This window comes from Tachypleus tridentatus, chromosome 11, assembly GCF_004210375.1.
Source record: "Tachypleus tridentatus isolate NWPU-2018 chromosome 11, ASM421037v1, whole genome shotgun sequence".
Classification (NCBI taxonomy): domain Eukaryota; kingdom Metazoa; phylum Arthropoda; class Merostomata; order Xiphosura; family Limulidae; genus Tachypleus; species Tachypleus tridentatus.
In genome coordinates, this window is record NC_134835.1 from 2,514,791 (window position 1) to 2,534,047 (window position 19,257).

General features: G+C 37.2%; 2 protein-coding genes across 2 annotated transcripts; both read right to left on the reverse strand.

Moving 5' to 3' along the window:
- Positions 1-376: 376 nt before the first annotated feature.
- Positions 377-1,852, reverse strand: LOC143232578 (SCAN domain-containing protein 3-like). Its single transcript, XM_076468179.1, has 2 exons — positions 1,151-1,852; positions 377-982 (listed from the first exon to the last, which is right to left on the reverse strand). The coding sequence occupies exons 1-2, from the start codon at positions 1,850-1,852 to the stop codon at positions 377-379; spliced, it is 1,308 nt and encodes a 435-aa protein (XP_076324294.1).
- Positions 1,853-14,109: 12,257 nt separating this feature from the next.
- LOC143231612 (uncharacterized) lies at positions 14,110-18,990 on the reverse strand. Its single transcript, XM_076466139.1, has 4 exons — positions 18,568-18,990; positions 17,752-17,818; positions 17,021-17,183; positions 14,110-16,188 (listed from the first exon to the last, which is right to left on the reverse strand). The coding sequence occupies exons 1-4, from the start codon at positions 18,916-18,918 to the stop codon at positions 16,053-16,055; spliced, it is 717 nt and encodes a 238-aa protein (XP_076322254.1). The 5' UTR covers positions 18,919-18,990; the 3' UTR covers positions 14,110-16,052.
- Between the last annotated feature and the right edge of the window lie 267 nt (positions 18,991-19,257).

Consider the following 19,257-nt stretch of genomic DNA (forward strand, 5'->3'; position numbering starts at 1 on the left):
GTGGACCCCTTCATAACTATTGGTCATAAGAAGACAATATTCTATTTTTCACTAATATAAATTTTGAGGTTTTAATAATCAAAGAAATAGTATATAATTAAGCTTTATTTTTAAATGAAAACTAATTTAAAGCAAATAAAGTATTCTACAACAATTATAATAATAATAATCAAAATTATTGTGATAATAATTCTTTACCAATATCTTGTATACAATATTATCATGTTTCTTCCATGGTCAAGCCCATGGAGATCAGAGCTCTTCAGGCAATTGAATTCACTGCAGCATTTATTTATGTACACTGGTTAAAATTTTTGATAAACCAGTTAAAGTTAAGTGTGTGATAAGAAAAAAAAAAAGAGATAGGCATATTTATTCAATGAGATCCCTGTGGTTGATGCTGCTCGGCGAGTTTCTTTATATCTGGTTCCATCGATGTTAATAATAATCGAACATCACATGTTTTCACAATGTCAAGTCTATTGCGAGCTTTTGATAACAGTTGAGAAACACGACTAAATCCCGATTCAACAAGATAGGATGTTGGAAAAGCAATAACGTAGAGCTGTGCTTTATCCCAGAGCAAAGGGTACTTTGTAGCAACATCATTTGTCTTCAATACATTGTACTTTCCATCTTTGAATTTTGCACGCATTATTTCATCACTTTGTAATTCGATGAGAGGCTCTTGCAAAGATATGTCTATATCGGCAACATTAACTTCGAAAGGAATTGAAACCCAAGTCGGTATAACCATCATGAGTAGGTCACTAAACCGAGTTTGCATATCTTCATGCATATTTTCCATATATTCACCATATAATGCAAGATCTTCATCTTGCAAATCGATGGCAACAGAGGCCAAACCAGGAAACTGTTCAAATGCACGACGCCTGATATTATTCTTATACAACTTTAGTTTCCTCAGAAAAGCAGCAACAGCACTTTTACTAGATATCAGATCAGAATCTTTTCCTTGGAGCTATTTATTAAGTGAATTCAATTTTTCAAATATATCTGATAAGAAAAACATATCACATTTATTTGCAAGCAGCTGTTCTCCAAGTTGTGTGTTACCAAGAAAGGAAACAATAGAATCCCAAAGTGCAATGAAACGCTGAAGACAATTCCCCTTTGATAGCCATCTCACCTCTGTATGTAATACAAGCCGCTCAAACTCTTCTCCATTTTGCTTACATAATTCATGAAAAAGGCGGTCTCGGAGAGAATTTGATTTAATATGGTTAACTACTTGTATTACGACAGTAAGGGCATCATGCAAACGTACACTCATTTTTTTTGCAACTAAGTGTTGACGGTGTATCACGCAGTGAATACAAAATACTTCCGGGACAGCTTTTTGTAAATGTGCAATAAAACCTTTGTATCTGCCTGTCATAGATGGTGTACCATCAGTAGCACAAGCGATTATATTTTTGAGTGGAATATTGTTTTCCTGGAAATAAGTAACAACTTCATTAAAAATTGTTTCACCTTTTGTGTCTGTCACAAGACTTCTAGCAAAAGGCATTTCCTCTTTGGGTCCTTCATCATTGTTAAATCTAACATATGCTAATAAAATGGCCTCATTATCTCTTAAAGTGGATTCATCAAATTGAAAGGAAAACTGTTTCACTTGCAAATGGGCTATCAATTGTTTTTTTACATCCTCTGCCACTTCATCAATGCTTAAAGGGATGGAATTAGTAATTTCACTTGCATTTTGTTTCATAACTGACGAAATAATAACAGACACTGCTGGTAGAATTACTGTTTCACCAACATTATGGGGTTTTCCTGCCTTTGCTATTATTTTGCTAATTTCATATGATGCCAGTAAACCATCACTCATTTTACACACTTTGTTATTAAACAATTGAGACACTGTTTTTCTAGCTTGGAAATTATTACGAAATTTTTAAAGTATTCTACTGGTTTATCTTTCTCTCCTGTGTGCTTCTTTTCTAGATGGATTTTAGTTTACAAGGTTTCATACTATCATTTGAAAGTACATCCATACATATGAGGCACATTGGTTTCGTTTCATTGTGTGGTGTTGGAATAAATCCGTAAGACAAATATTCAACGGAGTACTGTCGGCACTTGTTTTCACTTGGAGCAGCCATGGGATGTCTGCATATATATATATATATATATATATATATATATAGCTGGTAATACAATTATTGCATTTCATAATATCTAACTATTGCTATTCATTTTTAGAAATTTTTCGACAAATAAAACACGTATATAGAAACAGAGTGCATGGTAAATGTTCGAGGAAAACTGGTAAATAGAAATGTTATAGTTAAAATAACTTGAATGATTAAAAAACTATACAAGTCATTCATTATTATCATTAGGGTCACCATTGACATTTTTAACTTCCTCAAAGCTTATAATTATATCAGATAACTGCCAAGATATGAATTGATATTTGAAATTTGTTTCAAAACGGGAAAAATTTGCCATTTTTCTCTTCAGTCTTTTTATACTGGGAAATAATTTTTTTATTATCGAAATGCAGAAATTAAAAAAAAAAATACGAAAGAATGTACTAGGAACTTTTAATATCTCTTACCTTTTCACGATGCAGTTCAACGTTAAACTGAAGTGAACTGCTTGGGTCAAGTCGACATTTTAATAGATTTTTCCCCTAGAAGGGTTTGACAGATCGAAGTATTTCTGGAATAAATTCCCTAAGGAGATTAGTATGGGAGGGCGAGGGTCAGACAGACAATATTATAGGAAAAGAACCGACTGCCTGAGACGCATATTTAAAACCAGCTCTTATAGCTTATTTTTTTCTTTTTTTATTGCTTTCAAGGCAATTTTCTGGAAATTTTTCAAAATCTAGAAAATACATCCAAATTCGTTTGAATGTCTACTTCAGCTTTTTTCACGTCCAACCAAAATTACAATAGAAATTGAATTTTTAATAATAAAAACCATTCTGAGTTGGTTTTCTTCATGGACCACCAAAATATCATTGTGGACCCCAATTTGTTATATTTTGCCTGTGGACCCCCAAAAATATTCCATGGACCCCTAGGGTCCATGTAGACCCCGGTTGAGAATCCATGGTCTAAAGCTTGTATATTTGATTCAAGGTTAAAAAAACTTGGTTTTTGACGTGTCTTAATAGATTTGTATTTTTGGCATCCTTTATAATTATCCGTATGTTTCTCCCCACAATTGCAGCATTTGGGTTTGGGATTTTGTTTAGTGCATTATGAAATTTGGTGATTCTCACCACAGCCCACACAACGCGCATTCGCTTGACATGCTGCAGCTACATGTCCAAACCTTTGGCATTGGTAACACTGTGTGACAACCACTGCTGGTGTTTTTGTTTGTTCAATCGTGTACCTTTGGTACCACATAGTGACACCATTATTGATGAACTGTGTAATATCTGGCTATTATCTGTTACTACTTTGATGAAGTTAGTGGGTTTTTGGTGATGTTTGAGATTATTCTGTCCACTGAAATGTTTTGTTTGGTGCACTTAACGCATCCTTTGTCTTCTGTCTCTATTGAATAATGCACACCCCGTATCACAAATGATTTAGGTGTTGGTTTAGCTCCAGGTAAGTGGAAGGAAGGAATACTTGGTAGGTATTTAGGTTAAATTATCCTTTCGTTCTCCAAATGTTGAACGAAAAATTAACTAGGGGCGGTCAGAAACTATTGTTTCTCTTCACCCCACACAAGGCAAGAGTAAATTAGTCAAATGATTACGGAGATAATTAAGTGAATTGGAGTGGCTTGTTTGTTATTTTAGTGTGCGATGATCACGAATGACTTTGAAGCTGACAGATTATTATGTTTAACTAGGAGGGGCGTCAAGAAAAGCTGAGAGGCGGTTCGGCCTCCCGGAGAGAGAACGAAGGACGACGAGGAAAGTTCAGCACAACACTCACAAGCGTCCGAAGAATTGTGTAGTGAAAGTGGAAATATGGTTGACGTGGAGTGAGCAGAGAGATGCAAACAGTACGTCAGCTTGGTAAAAACTCATGATTTTATACTAATATATTAAAATTTGGAGATGACTAAGATGTGCTCACACTGGCCTCTTTTCAGGGCTGGAATCTATAAATCCAAAGTAAGAAGAATTTTGTGGGGGGGAAACGGGAGTACTTGAGTACTGGTGAGGTACCTAAAGAACCCAAACTCACCGGTGCCCAAAGCTGGAAGTAAAAAAACAACATAGATGGTTAGTCACTTGAGTTTGCATTCCGGGCTTGTATGTAATAAAATGGCGAGAGGTATCGCTGCCAAGATCGTGGGATGGCTACTATTCGTGGAAATTGTCTTGTTAATTGGGTACGGTTGTTTGCTTTTCTGTAGTAATTAGCTGCAAGATAGATGAGTCTCTTTTTGAGAGGCGGGATGGTGCTTGCTTTATCGACGTATGCTATCGGGGTGTACCTGTGGAGTCGAAGTGCAAGGCGAATGGCGAGATTTTGGGGTCCAAATCAGGGTAGGGATTTTGGTTAAATTATCATTTCGTTCTTTCAACGAAAAATAACCAGGGGCGGTCAGAAACTGTTGTTTCTCTTCACCCCACACAAGGCAAGAATAAATAAACAAACTGATTACGGGAGAGGAAGATTAGGCTAGAGTGGCATGTTAGTTGTGTAACTAACGCGACAGTCGCAAATAACTAAACTGGAAGTTAATAGTTTACTGAATGTTAATGGGGAGCGTCAAGAGAAACTGAGAAAATTTGCCGGCCAGTGGAGACAGCGAAGAATGACGAGGAAGGTTCAGCATCACATCCACCAAAGGTAGAAGAATTACATCAGAAATACATCAGAAAAGAAGTGGTCGACGGTTTCTCAGAGTGAGCGAGCCGAGAGATGCAAGCAGTGTGTCAGCTGAGTTAAGTCATATCTTCTGATTTTTTTCCCTAAACATCTTAAACTTTTAAACTTTTGGATAGACTAAAATGTGTGCTCTGACAGGCCTCTTTTCAGGGCTGGGATCTATAGATCCAAGGTAACAGGAATTTTGTTGTGGGGGGGGGGTAAACGGGAGTACCCCGAGAAAACCCACTTTCACTGGTGAGGCGCCGAAAGAAACCAACCTCACCAGTGCCCGATGCTGGAAAAGAAAAAGGGAACATGAATGACTAGACATTTAAGTTTACATTCAGGGCATGTATGTAATTATAAGGCGAGAGGTATCGCTGCTAAGAGCGTGGGGTGGCTGCTAATCGTGAAATTTGATTTGTTAATGATGTCTGGTTACTTTCGAAAGAATAGATTGAAAATGATTTGTCCATGTAAGCTTTCTATTAAATATAATGCCCAAGAATTTTACAGTAGACGAAAATTTAATTTCGGTGTTCATCATTTTCTGTTTAACTTTGGAAAGAGATTTATTTTTCTCGTAATTTTTCGTTTAAATATTATAGCCTGTGTTTTAGAGGCATTAAGTTCTACCCGCCAGGAATTACACCAGGCGGTAATCCTATTTAATGTGGCTTGGACTTTCGAGGCAGCGAGGAGGGTTCACGTGAAACCTCCATTCCGCAATATCGTCGGCATATTGCGACGCATAAGTATATTTGAGCGGCGGGAAGGGGATATCATTGACATAGAGAATATACAACAGAGGGCTGAGTACAGACACTTGGGGAACCCCTGCTGAGAGGTGAACAGTATGAGATGTAGCGTTCTTTATTCTAACTTTAGCTGTTCTATTATCGAGGAAACTGGATATCCATCTAGTTAGGATGGGCGGAAAGTTAAATTGGAAGAGTTTAAATTTAAGCCCCTGGTGCCAGACAGAATCACAGGCTTGTTTCACGTCTAAAAATAAGCCAACTGTGATGTGATTTCTGTTAAAACCTTGAGTAACTGATTCGGTTAACCGAACTAAATGATCAGCTGTCTGTCTATTTTTCCGGGAAGCATTTTGTATTTCAGAGTAGCTCTTCATCTTCCAAATACCATGTTATACGATTAGCTAATATTTTTTTCCAACAATTTGCCAATGTTGTTAATTAGGCTAATGGGTCGATAATCTTTGGGATTGCTGGATGCCGGGTTTGTTTTAGGTATTACTTTAATTATGGCGGATATGCACGGAGGTGGATAGTAGCTTGAATAAAAGGAAAGGTTGAATAAAGCTGTTAGGTGTCTTAAGAATAAAGGTGATGCTTTTTTGAGAATGATATTTCGTATGCCATCCTCACCTGGGGCACTATTTTCTAAAGTTTTAATAATCAGTTTTATCTCAGCCGGTGTAATTGGTTTGGCTAGTTTTTGAAGGGCAGTGCTGTGGACAAAGTTACTGTGGGGTAAACAGCACGGGAAATGCGAACTGAACGCTGCCATATTATTTTGAATGAAATTTTGGAAAGTGCACAGATGAGTATGATTAAATTACGGCGAGTTGGGAGTGGCGAAAACCTGCTTATAGTACTCAGCTAGTAAGTTGGCTTTCTGGAGGTCATTAGTTGCAACAATGTTATTATGTTTTAAATTGGGAATCCTGTTGATTGAGTTGTCGTTGCAAATACTTTTAAACTTTTTCCAGAATATGGCCGGGTTTTTATAAGAATTATCTTGAGATTCACAAAACTCGGTCCAGTTTTGATCTCTTTGTTCGTTAATGCGACGTCTGATAAGGTTGGTTACACGGTTTATTTGAGTTTTAATCCTGGGGTTTCGGGAAGTTGTAAATTGACGTCTCAGTCTGCGCCTTTTGGTGATCAGTAAATGTATTTCTCTAATTAGTTTCCATGAATTTGGATGATTATCGATACGACGTTTGGGAATTATTTTATGCATAGCATCAGTTGTTGCGTTAGTGATGTGAAGTAAATATTCGTTGATAGATTCAGGGTCATTAGCTTGAGTAATGACTGGAGGTAAATTTCGGTCAAGAAATTCCCAGAAAGAGTGCCAATTAGTGGCAGAGAAATCAAACAGATATGGTTGAGTATTTGGGGTTCGAGAATCGGCGATATTTAAAGTTACAGATATGGGGTAATGATCGCTTCCAATATCATGGTGAACTGTGAAATCCTGAATGTAGGGGGATATTCTAGTCGTGTATAGTGCAAGGTCAAGTATATCCTGGGTCCCATCATGGTGAGTATGGGTTGGGGTATTGTTGTTACCTAATATGAGGTCATGCTGAGAAATCAAATTAAGAATTACACCATTTCGGTCAATTGACCTACAATTGAAATTGCGGTGTTTGGAATTGAGATCGCCACTAATAATTGAGTACGGGAAGTTATTAACTACTTGGAGGAGTAAATTCGTCTCGGGGGTGGTGGAAGGGGAAATATAGATACCAAGGATTGCTATTTTGATTAGGGTAGATAGATTTATGGAGGCAAGAATGAACTCGTTAGTTGTGTCGATACAGAAGTCGGGAAATGATACATTTTAGTTGGGTCAAGTGGAGTATAGCGATACCTCTACGACCTGGGCTTTTAGGTTTATTAATACATTGATATCCTGGTGGACTGAAATTACTATTATTATTAAGAAGTGTCTCACTAATGATTATTGAATGTATACATTCTTTTTTACGTAATTGGAGTAATTCATATTTCTTGTGATTTAAGTCGCCCTGAATGTTAACAGCTAAAATTTTTAAGAACTTACCTCATTAGGTTCAAGAATGAGCTTTTCAGACAGGATCTCTTCGAATTCTCGAGGGCTAAAAGTTTGAAACTCAAAATACAGGGGTATAGAGTTCGCCATTCCTCTGATCAACTCCTGCTTGGAGTCGTATTGGCCTCCCCAGACTTTGATAATGATCTCAGCAACAAACGTTACCATACGTGAGATCAGCAGTCTATGTGTCTGCGTATTCTGAGTTGTTTCACTACGGCGGACTGTAGCTTCGGCGTAGGTCCGTGTGAGAGATGTAGGAGCTGATGGAGCAACTGGCTGGGGCTGCTGGACTTTCTCCTGGGTTGTAGGCTTGACGGTCTTACTGGATGGAGTGATCAAATCGTCTTTTAGGGTCGTCGACTTAATCATATTGAGATTAGCCGACATATTGGATTTGAGAAACTTTTCCCGTTTAAGGGCTAGGACTTGAGAATATTTAGGGCAACCACGGTAGGAAGCCGAGTGAGGGCCTCCGCAATTGACGCAACATGTGTCTTCCCTGTTTTTGGGGCACTCTTTGACTGCATGCATGCCGCTGCATTTCGCACACCTGGGTGAAGCTTTACAGGCAGCTCTTGCATGCCCAAATTTTTGGCAGTTGAAGCACTGAAGTACTGTGACTGCCGCGGGTTGTTTTGACTCTTCAACTCGGAGTTTGACAAACCACATGGTCACGTCGTTTTTTATTAATTTATCACCCAGAGTGACATCTTGTAGCGAAAAATGAACAAGCGGCGTAGGGAGGCCTGTCTTCGCTGATTTTATTCTCTCTTAAATTGGTGGCAGTAATGCCCTGACTAGATAATTCATCTTTGATTTCTTGTAGGCTGATATCGCTATCAAGCCCACGAATCACCACTTGCTTGGAAGGCGGTCGATCTCCAGGTACGTGGATGTTGAGCTTTACTCCGTGAAAAGCTTCTTGAGGCCAATGTTTCAACAGCTTAATATAATCCTTCGGCTCTTTACATTTTATGACTAGTCCGCCGCGCGGAAGGCGGCGAACTTCAATAAACCACAGGGAGGGAAAAAGGGCCTGGAGGTGTTTCGCGACCTCGGGCTGTCGGACCGTTGCGGGAATTCCTTCTACAACTGTCGCGGGTGGTAGAGGAGTTGGGGATTTACCAACTACTTGGCTTGCTTCAAGGTCGACAGCTTCTTGTTCCCAGTCACTAGTGTCATCACAAGTGGCAGGCGATCTTGGGGGGGGGGGGGGATTTCGGGCTAGTGACCGATGAGCCGCTCGTTTCAAGGTCACTCGAAACTTCACCTACAGAGGAAGGCATGTCTGCTGCAGTAGATTGCAGAATAGTAAGTTGGTCGTTGTGCGAAAGCTGCGGACCGTTGACTCGTGTTCTCATTGGCGAGATTGCTAGATAAGCCCTGAAAAGGCTTGAGTATGTTGTCTGGTGATGTTCCTTGGATTTTACCTGAAAGACTTCTTGCATAGTTTGCTCTTTTCCAGGTTCGTATCAGTACATTTTTTAATATGTGGTAACCACGTTAATTTTGAATTATAGGTTAGACCTAGAAATTTAGCAGATGTAGCAGTCAGTAAAAGTGATCCATTCATATAGAGTTTTGGTGGATCTTTTTTTCAGCTTGTTCAGTCTGCTGAATAATATCACTTATGTTTTCGGAATATTGATTTTGATTCTGTATTTCTGGCAGTATTCTTCGATGTTATTTAGAACTAGTTGTAGGTTTGTTGCTGCTATTAACGGAGTGGGTCACTTTTCCAGACTGCTACATCGTCAGCGAACTGTGATGCAAAACCTAAATTTAGGTCCGACAGAGACATTACTCGCATACGTGATAAATAATATAGCGCTAACAACCCCTCACTGCGGAACTCCTGCTTCGGGTGAAAAGGACCCTAAATGGGCTGCATTTACATACACTTTCGGTTTTCCAGAAAGTTGGATAGCCAAGGAATATTTTCCTGCGATAAAGCTATTTCATGTAACCTATGACGTAACCCATTATGCCGCATTGAGTCAAAAGCTTTCTCAATGTCGAGATAGCAAGCTACAGTGCGTTCATTATTATTAAAGCTGTCAGTAATTGATTCTGTAAGTCGTATCAGGTGGTCTGAAGTTTGTCGGTATTTTCGAAATCCGTTTTGAATTTCTGGTAATTTTGAATTTTCTTCTAAGTAAACTGACAGACGATTACTAATTATCCTCTCTAATACTTTGCCAATACAACTGGTTAAGCTAATCGGGCGGTAGTTGTTTGGTTTATTCGCTGGCTTTCCTTCTTTGTGGAACATTAATATTATTGCTTCCTTCCAAGAAACGGGGATATATCCTGCTGATAGTGAGAGATTAAATAACGCTGTAGGTGTTCATATAATCTCTGAGTGCCTTGTTTTAGGAGGATAGCTTGAATACCATCTTCTCCAGGGGCTCCAGTGTTTTGTGTTGTTAAAAGGAGTTACGACTTGTGTTACAGTGATGTTTTATCAGTTGATGAGCGCTCCAATCTTTTGTTTTTTCTTGGTGTGTAATAGTGTTGACTGGAAATTTAGGTGTAAAAATGCTTCTGTTTTGATCAATGACGTTTGTGACTGTATTGTAAAAGTATCTGTTCATGTCTGGTTCATGATGTATCTTGAACGTGTTTTTGAAATATCTCTGCTTTTGTGTGTTAGTGTATGCTGTTTCTCCATCCAGTTCCAATGGTGGATATACTGTTTGTTGTTCCTGTATTTGTAAATCTTTTTAAGTGTGTCCAGAATTGTTTAGGATCAGTTTTATGATTTAGATCGGAACAGAAGGTGTCCCAGTTTTCTTGTTTCTGTTGTCTGATTAAGTTTCGTATTTTATTCCTTATTGTGTTTATCTGTGTTAAGTGTGGGGTTGCGATTTTGAATGTACTGTCTGCGGAGTATACGTATGTTTTTTAGTGTATTATGTCTTTGTGTGGTTGCCATGAGTGAGTTGTTGTGAAGTGTTTTTGTTTCGGTATAGAACTGTTGGCTGCATGTTTTAGACACTCAGAGATGATATGACACTATGCATCTATATCTGATGCGTCCGCGGCAATATGTAGTACTTCTGGAGGTAAGGTTTCATTTAATGGAGTTTGAAAAACTGGCCAATTAGCTTTTTTGTAGTTCAGTTGGTCTTTAACTGATTTTATTTAAGTGGGGGGTGAGATTGAAGATACACCAAACTGGGAGGTGGTCACTGTCTAAATCGTGACCAACATGAAAATTTACGAATTTGCGACTCGTATTAGACGAACACGGGCATAGGTCCAGTATTTCACTGGTGCCGTGTGCGTACGAGATATGTGTCGGTGTTGCATCGTTTAATAAAGTCATGTTTGATTCATCCAAAAATTGAAAAAGTAAATTGCCATTTGCGTTTGTACTGCGACAGTTGAATGCTATATGTTTACTGTTTAGGTCGCCGATAATAATATTAGAATTGCTATTATACAATATATTCAATAGATTTACATCTAACACAATACTAGGCGAGCAGTAGATGCTCGCCACAGTAACGTCTCTATGATTTTGTGTTTTTACATTAATAATTATTGATTCATTGCTGAAAGGGATACCAAGTTCAGTCCTATACAATAATAAAAGACCTCTGTTTGGATCTCTATTATCCTTCCTGTCATGTCTAATAATGGAGTAGCCGTTTAATTTGAATCGATGGTAGTTATATAGGAGAGTTTCACTAATTATAATTACATCAGATTTTATGGAGCTTGTTGTATCTTCAATCTCATGTTTCTTGGAAGCAAGAGCACCCTGGATATTGATGTGTAGAACTGTGAAGTTATCCATGTTTAGTAGAGTTTATGAAGGAGGTTAAAATTTGCGGCAAGAACTTGGGTATGTTTTTCAATATGATTTTAACTATTACGTTTGTGAGTCTGTTGGTGTTTGTAGGGTTTGTATATTCTGCCATTATTTCCGAGAAAGTGGAAGTTATGGCAGATGTCAGTGTGGTTTCAATCGTTGTTGGTTGTGTGTTTTGAGGTGGTTTTGGTATTTCCTCTTCACATAGTGATGGTGTTTCCTGTCTGGATGATGAAGTTTTAACCACTGCAGCGTAAATGTTTGTTTGTGTAGTTGTGTTTTGTGGTGCTGGAGTGGTAGGTATGGGTTCCTTAATTGTTCGTGTTGGGATTTTTAATTTCGTACAAGTGTGTTTTAATGGATTTATATTTCTGACATCCTTCATAATTTGCCGTGTGTTCTTCCCCACAGCCTACACAAGGCGCATTTGCTTGGCATGCTGCTGCTACATGTCCAAACCTATGGCATCGGTTTACACCTTGTGACAACCACTGCTGGTGTTTTTGTTTGTTCTACTGTGTACTTTTGATACCACATAGTGATACCATTATTAATGAGTTGTGTGATATCCTGGCTGTTGTCTGTGACTACTTTGATTAGGTTTGTGGGTCTTTTAGTAATATTTGAAATTATACAGTCTACTGAAATATGTTTTATGTTCTGTGTACTTAACGCTTCCTTAATGTCTTCTATGTCTATTGAATTATGTACACCTCGTATCACAAAAGATTTAGGTGTTGGTTTAGTTCCTGGTAGGTGTATTGTAATATTTCCTGTTTTGAACGCGTCTGAAGGCCAAGCTTTAAGTAGACTGTTTAAGTCAGCGGGTTCCTGTCCTTGAACCAGAACACCGCCTCTAGGCAGACGCTTAATGTCAGTTATCTTTGTGGTAGGTTTGCACCTGTATATTTCTTTAGCTAATTGTGGTTGGTTGAAACTACCAGGAACTCATTGGATTATAATTGCGTGCTTAGGTAATTTTGGTACGCGTTGTGTATGTGTGTCTGTGGTGGTTGTTCTTTGTTTAATTTGTTTTTTATGACTACGAGTCTGCACAAGCGTGAAGCCTTCGTCGTCAGAAAGAACTTCGTCTTTCTCTGAAATTGTTTGTTGTGGAATATCCAGGGTGGGGTTTGGGTTGCTTGAACTGCTAGTTGTTGGCATATTATTGTCTATACCCGTAATCTTAGCTATATTATCTTCAGATACTGAAAGTATAATATCTTTTACTAGTTTTCTTTTTTTTCTAGTCCTAACAGTATTTTCTTTAATAGGCGCTAACCTTGCTTTTAATTCTTTTTCTGCTATAAACATTAAAGATTTTAATTTTACATTTTCAATTTCTATTTGGCCACCGTCACTAGACTTACTTTTTGTGCTTGATATAGACGGGTTTGCTCCCTCAGTTTCAGACGCTATATCGTTTTCCCTGGTCTCCGACTTCCCGTTCGGCATGTCGCCTCGTTGTTTAGCGATGTTGAACTTGCTGTCTCGGGCTAATTCAAATAGTAAAAAGGTCTTCTGTCTTTGTATCTACTGGCGTGAAACTCGAAGTGAATAGTAAGAACTCGACAAAATATGAAGCAAAATATAGGTTGTATACACGTAGAATTTCAAGAGCCTTGCAGAGGTATATCCTATCTTTTTACCCTCTCTAAGCGCAGAATGGGGAAGTGGTCACTAGTGATTTCATCATGTACTTTAAAGTTAGAGGTTCTGTTTACTGTGTCCTTGGGTGCTATGATGAAATCAAGTACATCGTATGAGCCGTTGGCGGCTGAAAAGTATGTAGGTGTATGGTGGTTTATTAGGTGCATTTTGTTACTAGAAAGAAATTTTTTTATGCACAACCCTCTGCGTGTGTTTCTGTTTCCCCTTAGTTCTGTATGCGGATAATTAAAATTCCCAATAATAATTGGTTTGGGTTTGCGATTAACACATTTTTGAAGGAAATTAATGTCAATATACTTAGTTGGTGAACAATATATGGCTAGAATCGCAATAGTTAGCCGGTTGTTAAAGTAGATCTAACATAAATGAAACCATTTTTTGTAATATACAAAGGAATCTTCTGTTGATATTAAATACGAAATTTCTGTACTGAAGTAGGGTATTATACCTCTGTTTTTCTGAGTAAGGTACACTGTTAGAAATTGTTCGTAATTTTACACTGCAATGTAGTGGCAGCAGAGTTGACGCTACACTGGAGTGTAATTTTTACGGTGCATTGCAAAAACAAATCTTGTCATTTAACATGGCAATACACCGTAATTTTCATGCAAATACAGTGTAATTTTACATAGCAAGGTAGTGTAATTTTAATGCTGATAGGAGTAATTTTACATGGAAGGCAGGGTAATTTTTATGCTGATGTGGAGTAATTTTACGGTAATATGGAGTGTATAATTTTTACGACCATGGTGGTGTTACTTTACAGAAAGAAATGCTCAATATGATAACATGCGCGGGGCCTGCATTTTTAGCATAACATTAATAGAAAGAAAGACATTACTTTTTCTTGAAATAAAAAAAAACAGACTCCTGTTTATTTTCCATATTTATTGCAAACTGATATTTTGTTTTTCAAGAAAACATGAAATAATGGTACACAAGGAATGTCATGCCAATGTTCCTATTTATTAACTGGTTAAATTTTAATATTAGAAACCATAAAGTCTTGCAGTTGTTTAAACTTTTATTGACCATCTTTTATTAAGCAGAAATAAAATCTCAGTAAATAACTGCCATAACAGTGTTAAAAATGTTATCAACATATTAACAAGAAATACTAAACCTAACAAAAATATAATAATAAAGAGCTACACATCAGCTTCTTAGCCAATACATGCCTCATTTACACAGAACAATACAGATCTAATATTACACTGCATCAGCGTAACTAAGGCAAACAAGATGACAAAGGTAATAACTATGATAAAAATTCTTTAATGTACATAAAAAAGTTAATACATTTTACATGACACATGGTGAAAGATATAGATTGACAAAAGATATAGATTCTACTCATTTCAATCTTTCCATACATATCATATTTGGTGTTGTATGTTAAATACAAGACCCGTGGGTCTAAAGCGAACTTGTCTGAAGAAAAGAACAAGAAGTAACATGGACCAGGGTGAAATATATGCTTAAGCAAGTGCTTCATTATATATCACTTAAGGAAACATTTCAGTTTTTTGACCTATTCATGCATTATTCACCTTCTATGACAGGTGGTGCCACCATATGAATAAATCTAAAATAAATTCATCCTAGGAACATATCTGAGGCATAATGAATGAATTCAGTAAAATGGCTTCTTCAGTACAGAAGATTTTTGAGCAATTCCCTTCAAATTAACATAAAGCCTACAATAATATCAGAAAGCTGCAAGTGGCACCATCTTGTGGGCAAATCTGAAGGTATAGGCCTAGGCCATCTTTTTGATGTCAACTTGGGAAAATCTGATGAATTTTTTAGATCCTGAGATTAACATTGGTACTCCTCTTATTTGACAGGTGGCACCAACATATGAACAAATTTGAGAAATGCTTATTCTAAGAATTTATATGTGTCATATCAAAAATATCTGTTTATTGTTTTTTTACAAGAAGACCCGTTTTACGACAAAGTTTATAGCTTAAGATTTCAGCACGTTTGAGGGGATGAAAGACAATGACAGATGCCAGATGCGACACTAAAATACACCACTGCAATATTTCACAAGTTCACTAACAAGTGAAAACTAATATTATCTACTGTCATGCAAATACAAAAGTAATATAGTCAACTGTATTCCTTTCCACATACCAGTAAGAATTTTGAAGTCATCATCTGTAAGCTGTATTTATGACTATTTCCATACAATGTAAACATTCCAGTAAATTTGCAAGATACATGAGATATGAAATGATATGTTCAACAACAACAAACTGTTCTGCATGATTAGCAGGATTATTTCATTTAAAACCAGTATGTGCACATTATACATACTTTTAACATGGCGTCTAATAAATATTTGAGAGAACAATTTGTAAATCCACAATTCAGATAAGCAAAACCAATCAACTACATGGTAGCAATACAAGGAATGCTTAGCAGTGTGCTCATCAATGTAATGTTCAGGGGGAGTTCTCCCTTATCTAATGGGTCCAATAATAACCTTCTTTTAATTCCCATTACATTACATTTTGGCTTCTTCACTACATATTTTGCATTCAGTTTTTATATTTTACTTAAAACTGGAAAATTTCTTGTTGAATTTGACTAAGACTTCCTTGTTCTCCCCCCCCCTTCTCTTTTTAACATGTCCTATATAACATGAACAACTATCCATAACAACTTTTTATTTACCCCATCTTTATTTGCTTTTTTATTCTTGACTTCAGTTTGGATATTTCAAGGTCATCTATTAGGATGACAAAAGGTTTTATAAGTAAAACCAGTCGTAAAATAAAGAAAACTGCTAACAGCCCTATCTAGTGAACAAATCTAAAACTAGAAAGCTAGACAACCATTTTGCTGTGCCACTTGACACATTCAAATGAATGGTTTTTGGAGAAAAGGATTTGTTCTAAAAAAACATTAGTCAGTCAGTCAATGTTCCGGTCATTATCAAAATCCCTTAGATTGTCTATCAACTTTCTAACTTTGGTACTAAAGGCAGGCCTCCTCTTGTCGGTCTTCCTCACTTTGGAGCCCCTCTGAGGATTTATGCCAAGGAAGATCCTGCTAAAATTGATAAGCATGGTTAAATGAGTCATAATATCCTGGAATTCTGTTTTATATATATATTTTTTCATAACATTTTGACAATTCAAATTATCTGCATTATAACAAAATACGATAAGGCCACAAGGAACAAATCTTTTGTTACTCATCCTTTTATTCCTTCTAGAGTGGGTTACAGGGGCACTTTTTTTTTTATTCTGACCAGTCCACTGTTCAATTTGCAACAAAAATCGCTCAATTTTTCATACATGTCAATTCTCTTATAGAAAAAATTGTCATTCTGCTGCAAATACCATGTACTTCTATTTCTGCCTACTGGTGACATAACTTTTTAAACTGAATATTCAACCAAATACTTCTAGCAAATATACATTTCATGCTGTTAACATATAATATTTTTAAAAATTTTTTCAGTAAAGCCATAAAAATGTTTACAGGGCAGCCAAGACTGGATGCAGATAGCGATGATTCACAAATCTGTATTTCTTGTGGCCTAAGCTTAAGTTTAGTATGGTGAAACAGGTCTGGGACATGTGAGAGAGGACCTGTGTAGTAAGACTAACTAACTACTTCAGCTGGCCTTGCATGTCGGCCAGTCTAAATACATGCAAATTGATTAGTACAAGTTTAAAACTTTTGAAAGACCAACTGTGAGTAGGGAACATTTAACCTTGGTCCTAAGAATGGCTCTATCAAACTGATGGGTAGCAACCAAAGTACCGGTATTCTTTTGCATAGGAAAGAACTATTCATATTTATCATCTTCATTTACAGGTCAAAAGAAATAATGTACGTAAATACAGGTTAGTAAGAAAGTGCTATTCCAAACCTTTGAATAAATTCAAGAGTGTTGGCAATGGATTCTGGGTAGGTGATGTTCAAGTTATAATAAGCTGCTATGGTCAAACCAACTGCCATCCGTAGGGTGACATTTTCTGCCAGGATACATCCTTCTACAACTGCATAGCAGTTATTTTCAAATGGATGGTTTCCTACAAAAATATAAAACAACAAGAGTACATTTTGATGTTCTTGTGAGGCATATTTTCTTGTTAATACTGTTATCAAGTTTTCAGCCCTGATAATTCAGGTCAGACCAAAACCACATATGGAACCCTGCAGCCTGTAGTGTGTAGTTTTCTTTTATATCTCTCTCCTGATGTTACAAATAAAACAAAGTACTTAGCAAACTGCCTATCAAAGAAATAATTACAGCTGCCCTCTTCTATCAGAGGCAGCTATCATATTTTCAGTGACGTCTGTGTGTGTGTGTGTGAGTTGCCCACATTTTTTGCCATGCAGGACTGTGTAATTTTGACCTTGAATGGTCAAAATTGAGGTCTAGCAATTCACAGGTCTAAACTCTAAATTTACAGAAACATCAAGGAATTTTGAATATTGTATTATATAATCTGCAGTGGTGCCATATATTTTAAACATCTCAAACTTTAGGCCATCATTATCATATACAATGTGATGCACATAGCCCCCCCCAAAAAAAAAAATATCCAAGTACAAAAACAGTATGCATGAGTAAGAATATATTAATAAGTATCTTACCTCTGATGACTACATGGGGGTGAGGTAGGTCATCATGTTGTTCTAAATCAGCAGATGTGATGATATCCTGTTGAAAAAATTATATAATCCTATTACATGTATTTATAAATTAGTGTCTAATACTGGAAACATACAGCAGGTCAAGTGACAGCAAAAGTTGATTTGTAATCAGGATTATAATATGAACTTATCTGCAGCGCAGCCCTAATTTGACGGTCACATAAGTGCTTAATTCATTTGTATAAATTCTGCCAACTTCAGTGATCCATAATACAACATTCAAAATGGCTCATATTGCTGGGGAAAATCTTCAAGGACTGGCAACATTGGTAAGGTTGATGAATATTTTGCTTTAGTGAATATTTTCCTGTTTACAGTATAATCCTGTTTTAAATCTTAGATAAGCGTTTTATGTTAATTATGTTAATGCTGGATACTGTCAGTCTACTAAATGTTTGTGAAAAGAACCTTGGTACTAAGTTAAATTAGGCAGTAGTATTAAAATGTACAGTACTACAGAGAACAGTATTTCCTTAAATAGTAGCCCTACCACAGGTCTCTGTTTTTTCAAGCTTATATTTGACATAAATTTGCTAATCCTGTTTTCTTATAATTAAACTAGTCAATATTTACAGAAATTAGCAAACATTTAAGAAAAATTTACCAAAATCTCTAAAACAGGAAGAGCATCTGGTCACTAGAGCTTGATGTATACAAAGGTATTTTAACTGAAATGTGATATCATTTTGCAAAATTTGCCAAAAATAAATTGTTCCTATTTTTCACTCATTATAAAAGCTGTAGTGAAAGCCTTACCTCTGCAGTTTTAAAGAGGTCTTCTTTATCTTCTCCAAAGATCAGAGGAAGCAGCAAGAGGGTGCCATACACTTTGGGACTAACCTTTCCAACCACTTCGGCTAGCATTGTCAACTGGGCTGCTGCTGTTGCCACAGTTACATTTGTTTGTGATTGACAGTACCTCAGCATCTTGTCTGCCCTACTGCTCATCTCATGGTCAAGTCTTTCAAATAAACTGAAGTCCATAAGGTATTCAAAATGGCTTAGAAAGTATGCTGGCTGTAAAAGGAAAGGCCAATTTACTCTCACTGCTGACAAGTGAGCACCTTTGTTAATAAGGTAGTGCTGTGACGGGTAGGTGCTGGTCATACTTTGAATCACCCTTGGCGTGTCGGTACTACCATGGTGGTATTCTTCTACAAGCCAGCACCTCTGCTATTCCTGGCTTTCCTCAGTCTCCCCGTCGGGCAGATCAGGGTGCCACCTGATACAGCCATAGCTATCCTGCTGCAGCACTGAGGCAGACTTTCTCTTAGCACTACCAGTTGTACCTCCATTTTCTTTTTCTTCCAGCAGCTTCCTGCGGAAAGAGTTGCCTCTGCTACAACGATTCAGGTTGTCAAATCTCTCAGAGAGGCGATTTGCGAGAGTAGCATACCCTTTCCCCACCTGGCCATATCGTGCTATAGAATCCATGAAGGTTCTAGG

Bases quoted from the DNA above. Each gene is read 5' to 3' on its own strand.
- LOC143232578 (XM_076468179.1), bottom strand. From the start codon at position 1,852: ATGAGTGATGGTTTACTGGCATCATATGAAATTAGCAAAATAATAGCA. The intron at 983-1,150 runs GTGAGATGGCTA...CTTAATAAATAG, and splicing joins GGCTTGTATTACATACAGAG to CTCCAAGGAAAAGATTCTGA.
- LOC143231612 (XM_076466139.1), bottom strand. From the start codon at position 18,918: ATGACCAGCACCTACCCGTCACAGCACTACCTTATTAACAAAGGTGCT. The intron at 17,819-18,567 runs GTAAGGCTTTCA...TTTTTTCAACAG, and splicing joins ACCTCTTTAAAACTGCAGAG to GATATCATCACATCTGCTGA. The intron at 16,189-17,020 runs GTTTGGAATAGC...CAATTTTAGCAG, and splicing joins ACTCTTGAATTTATTCAAAG to GATCTTCCTTGGCATAAATC.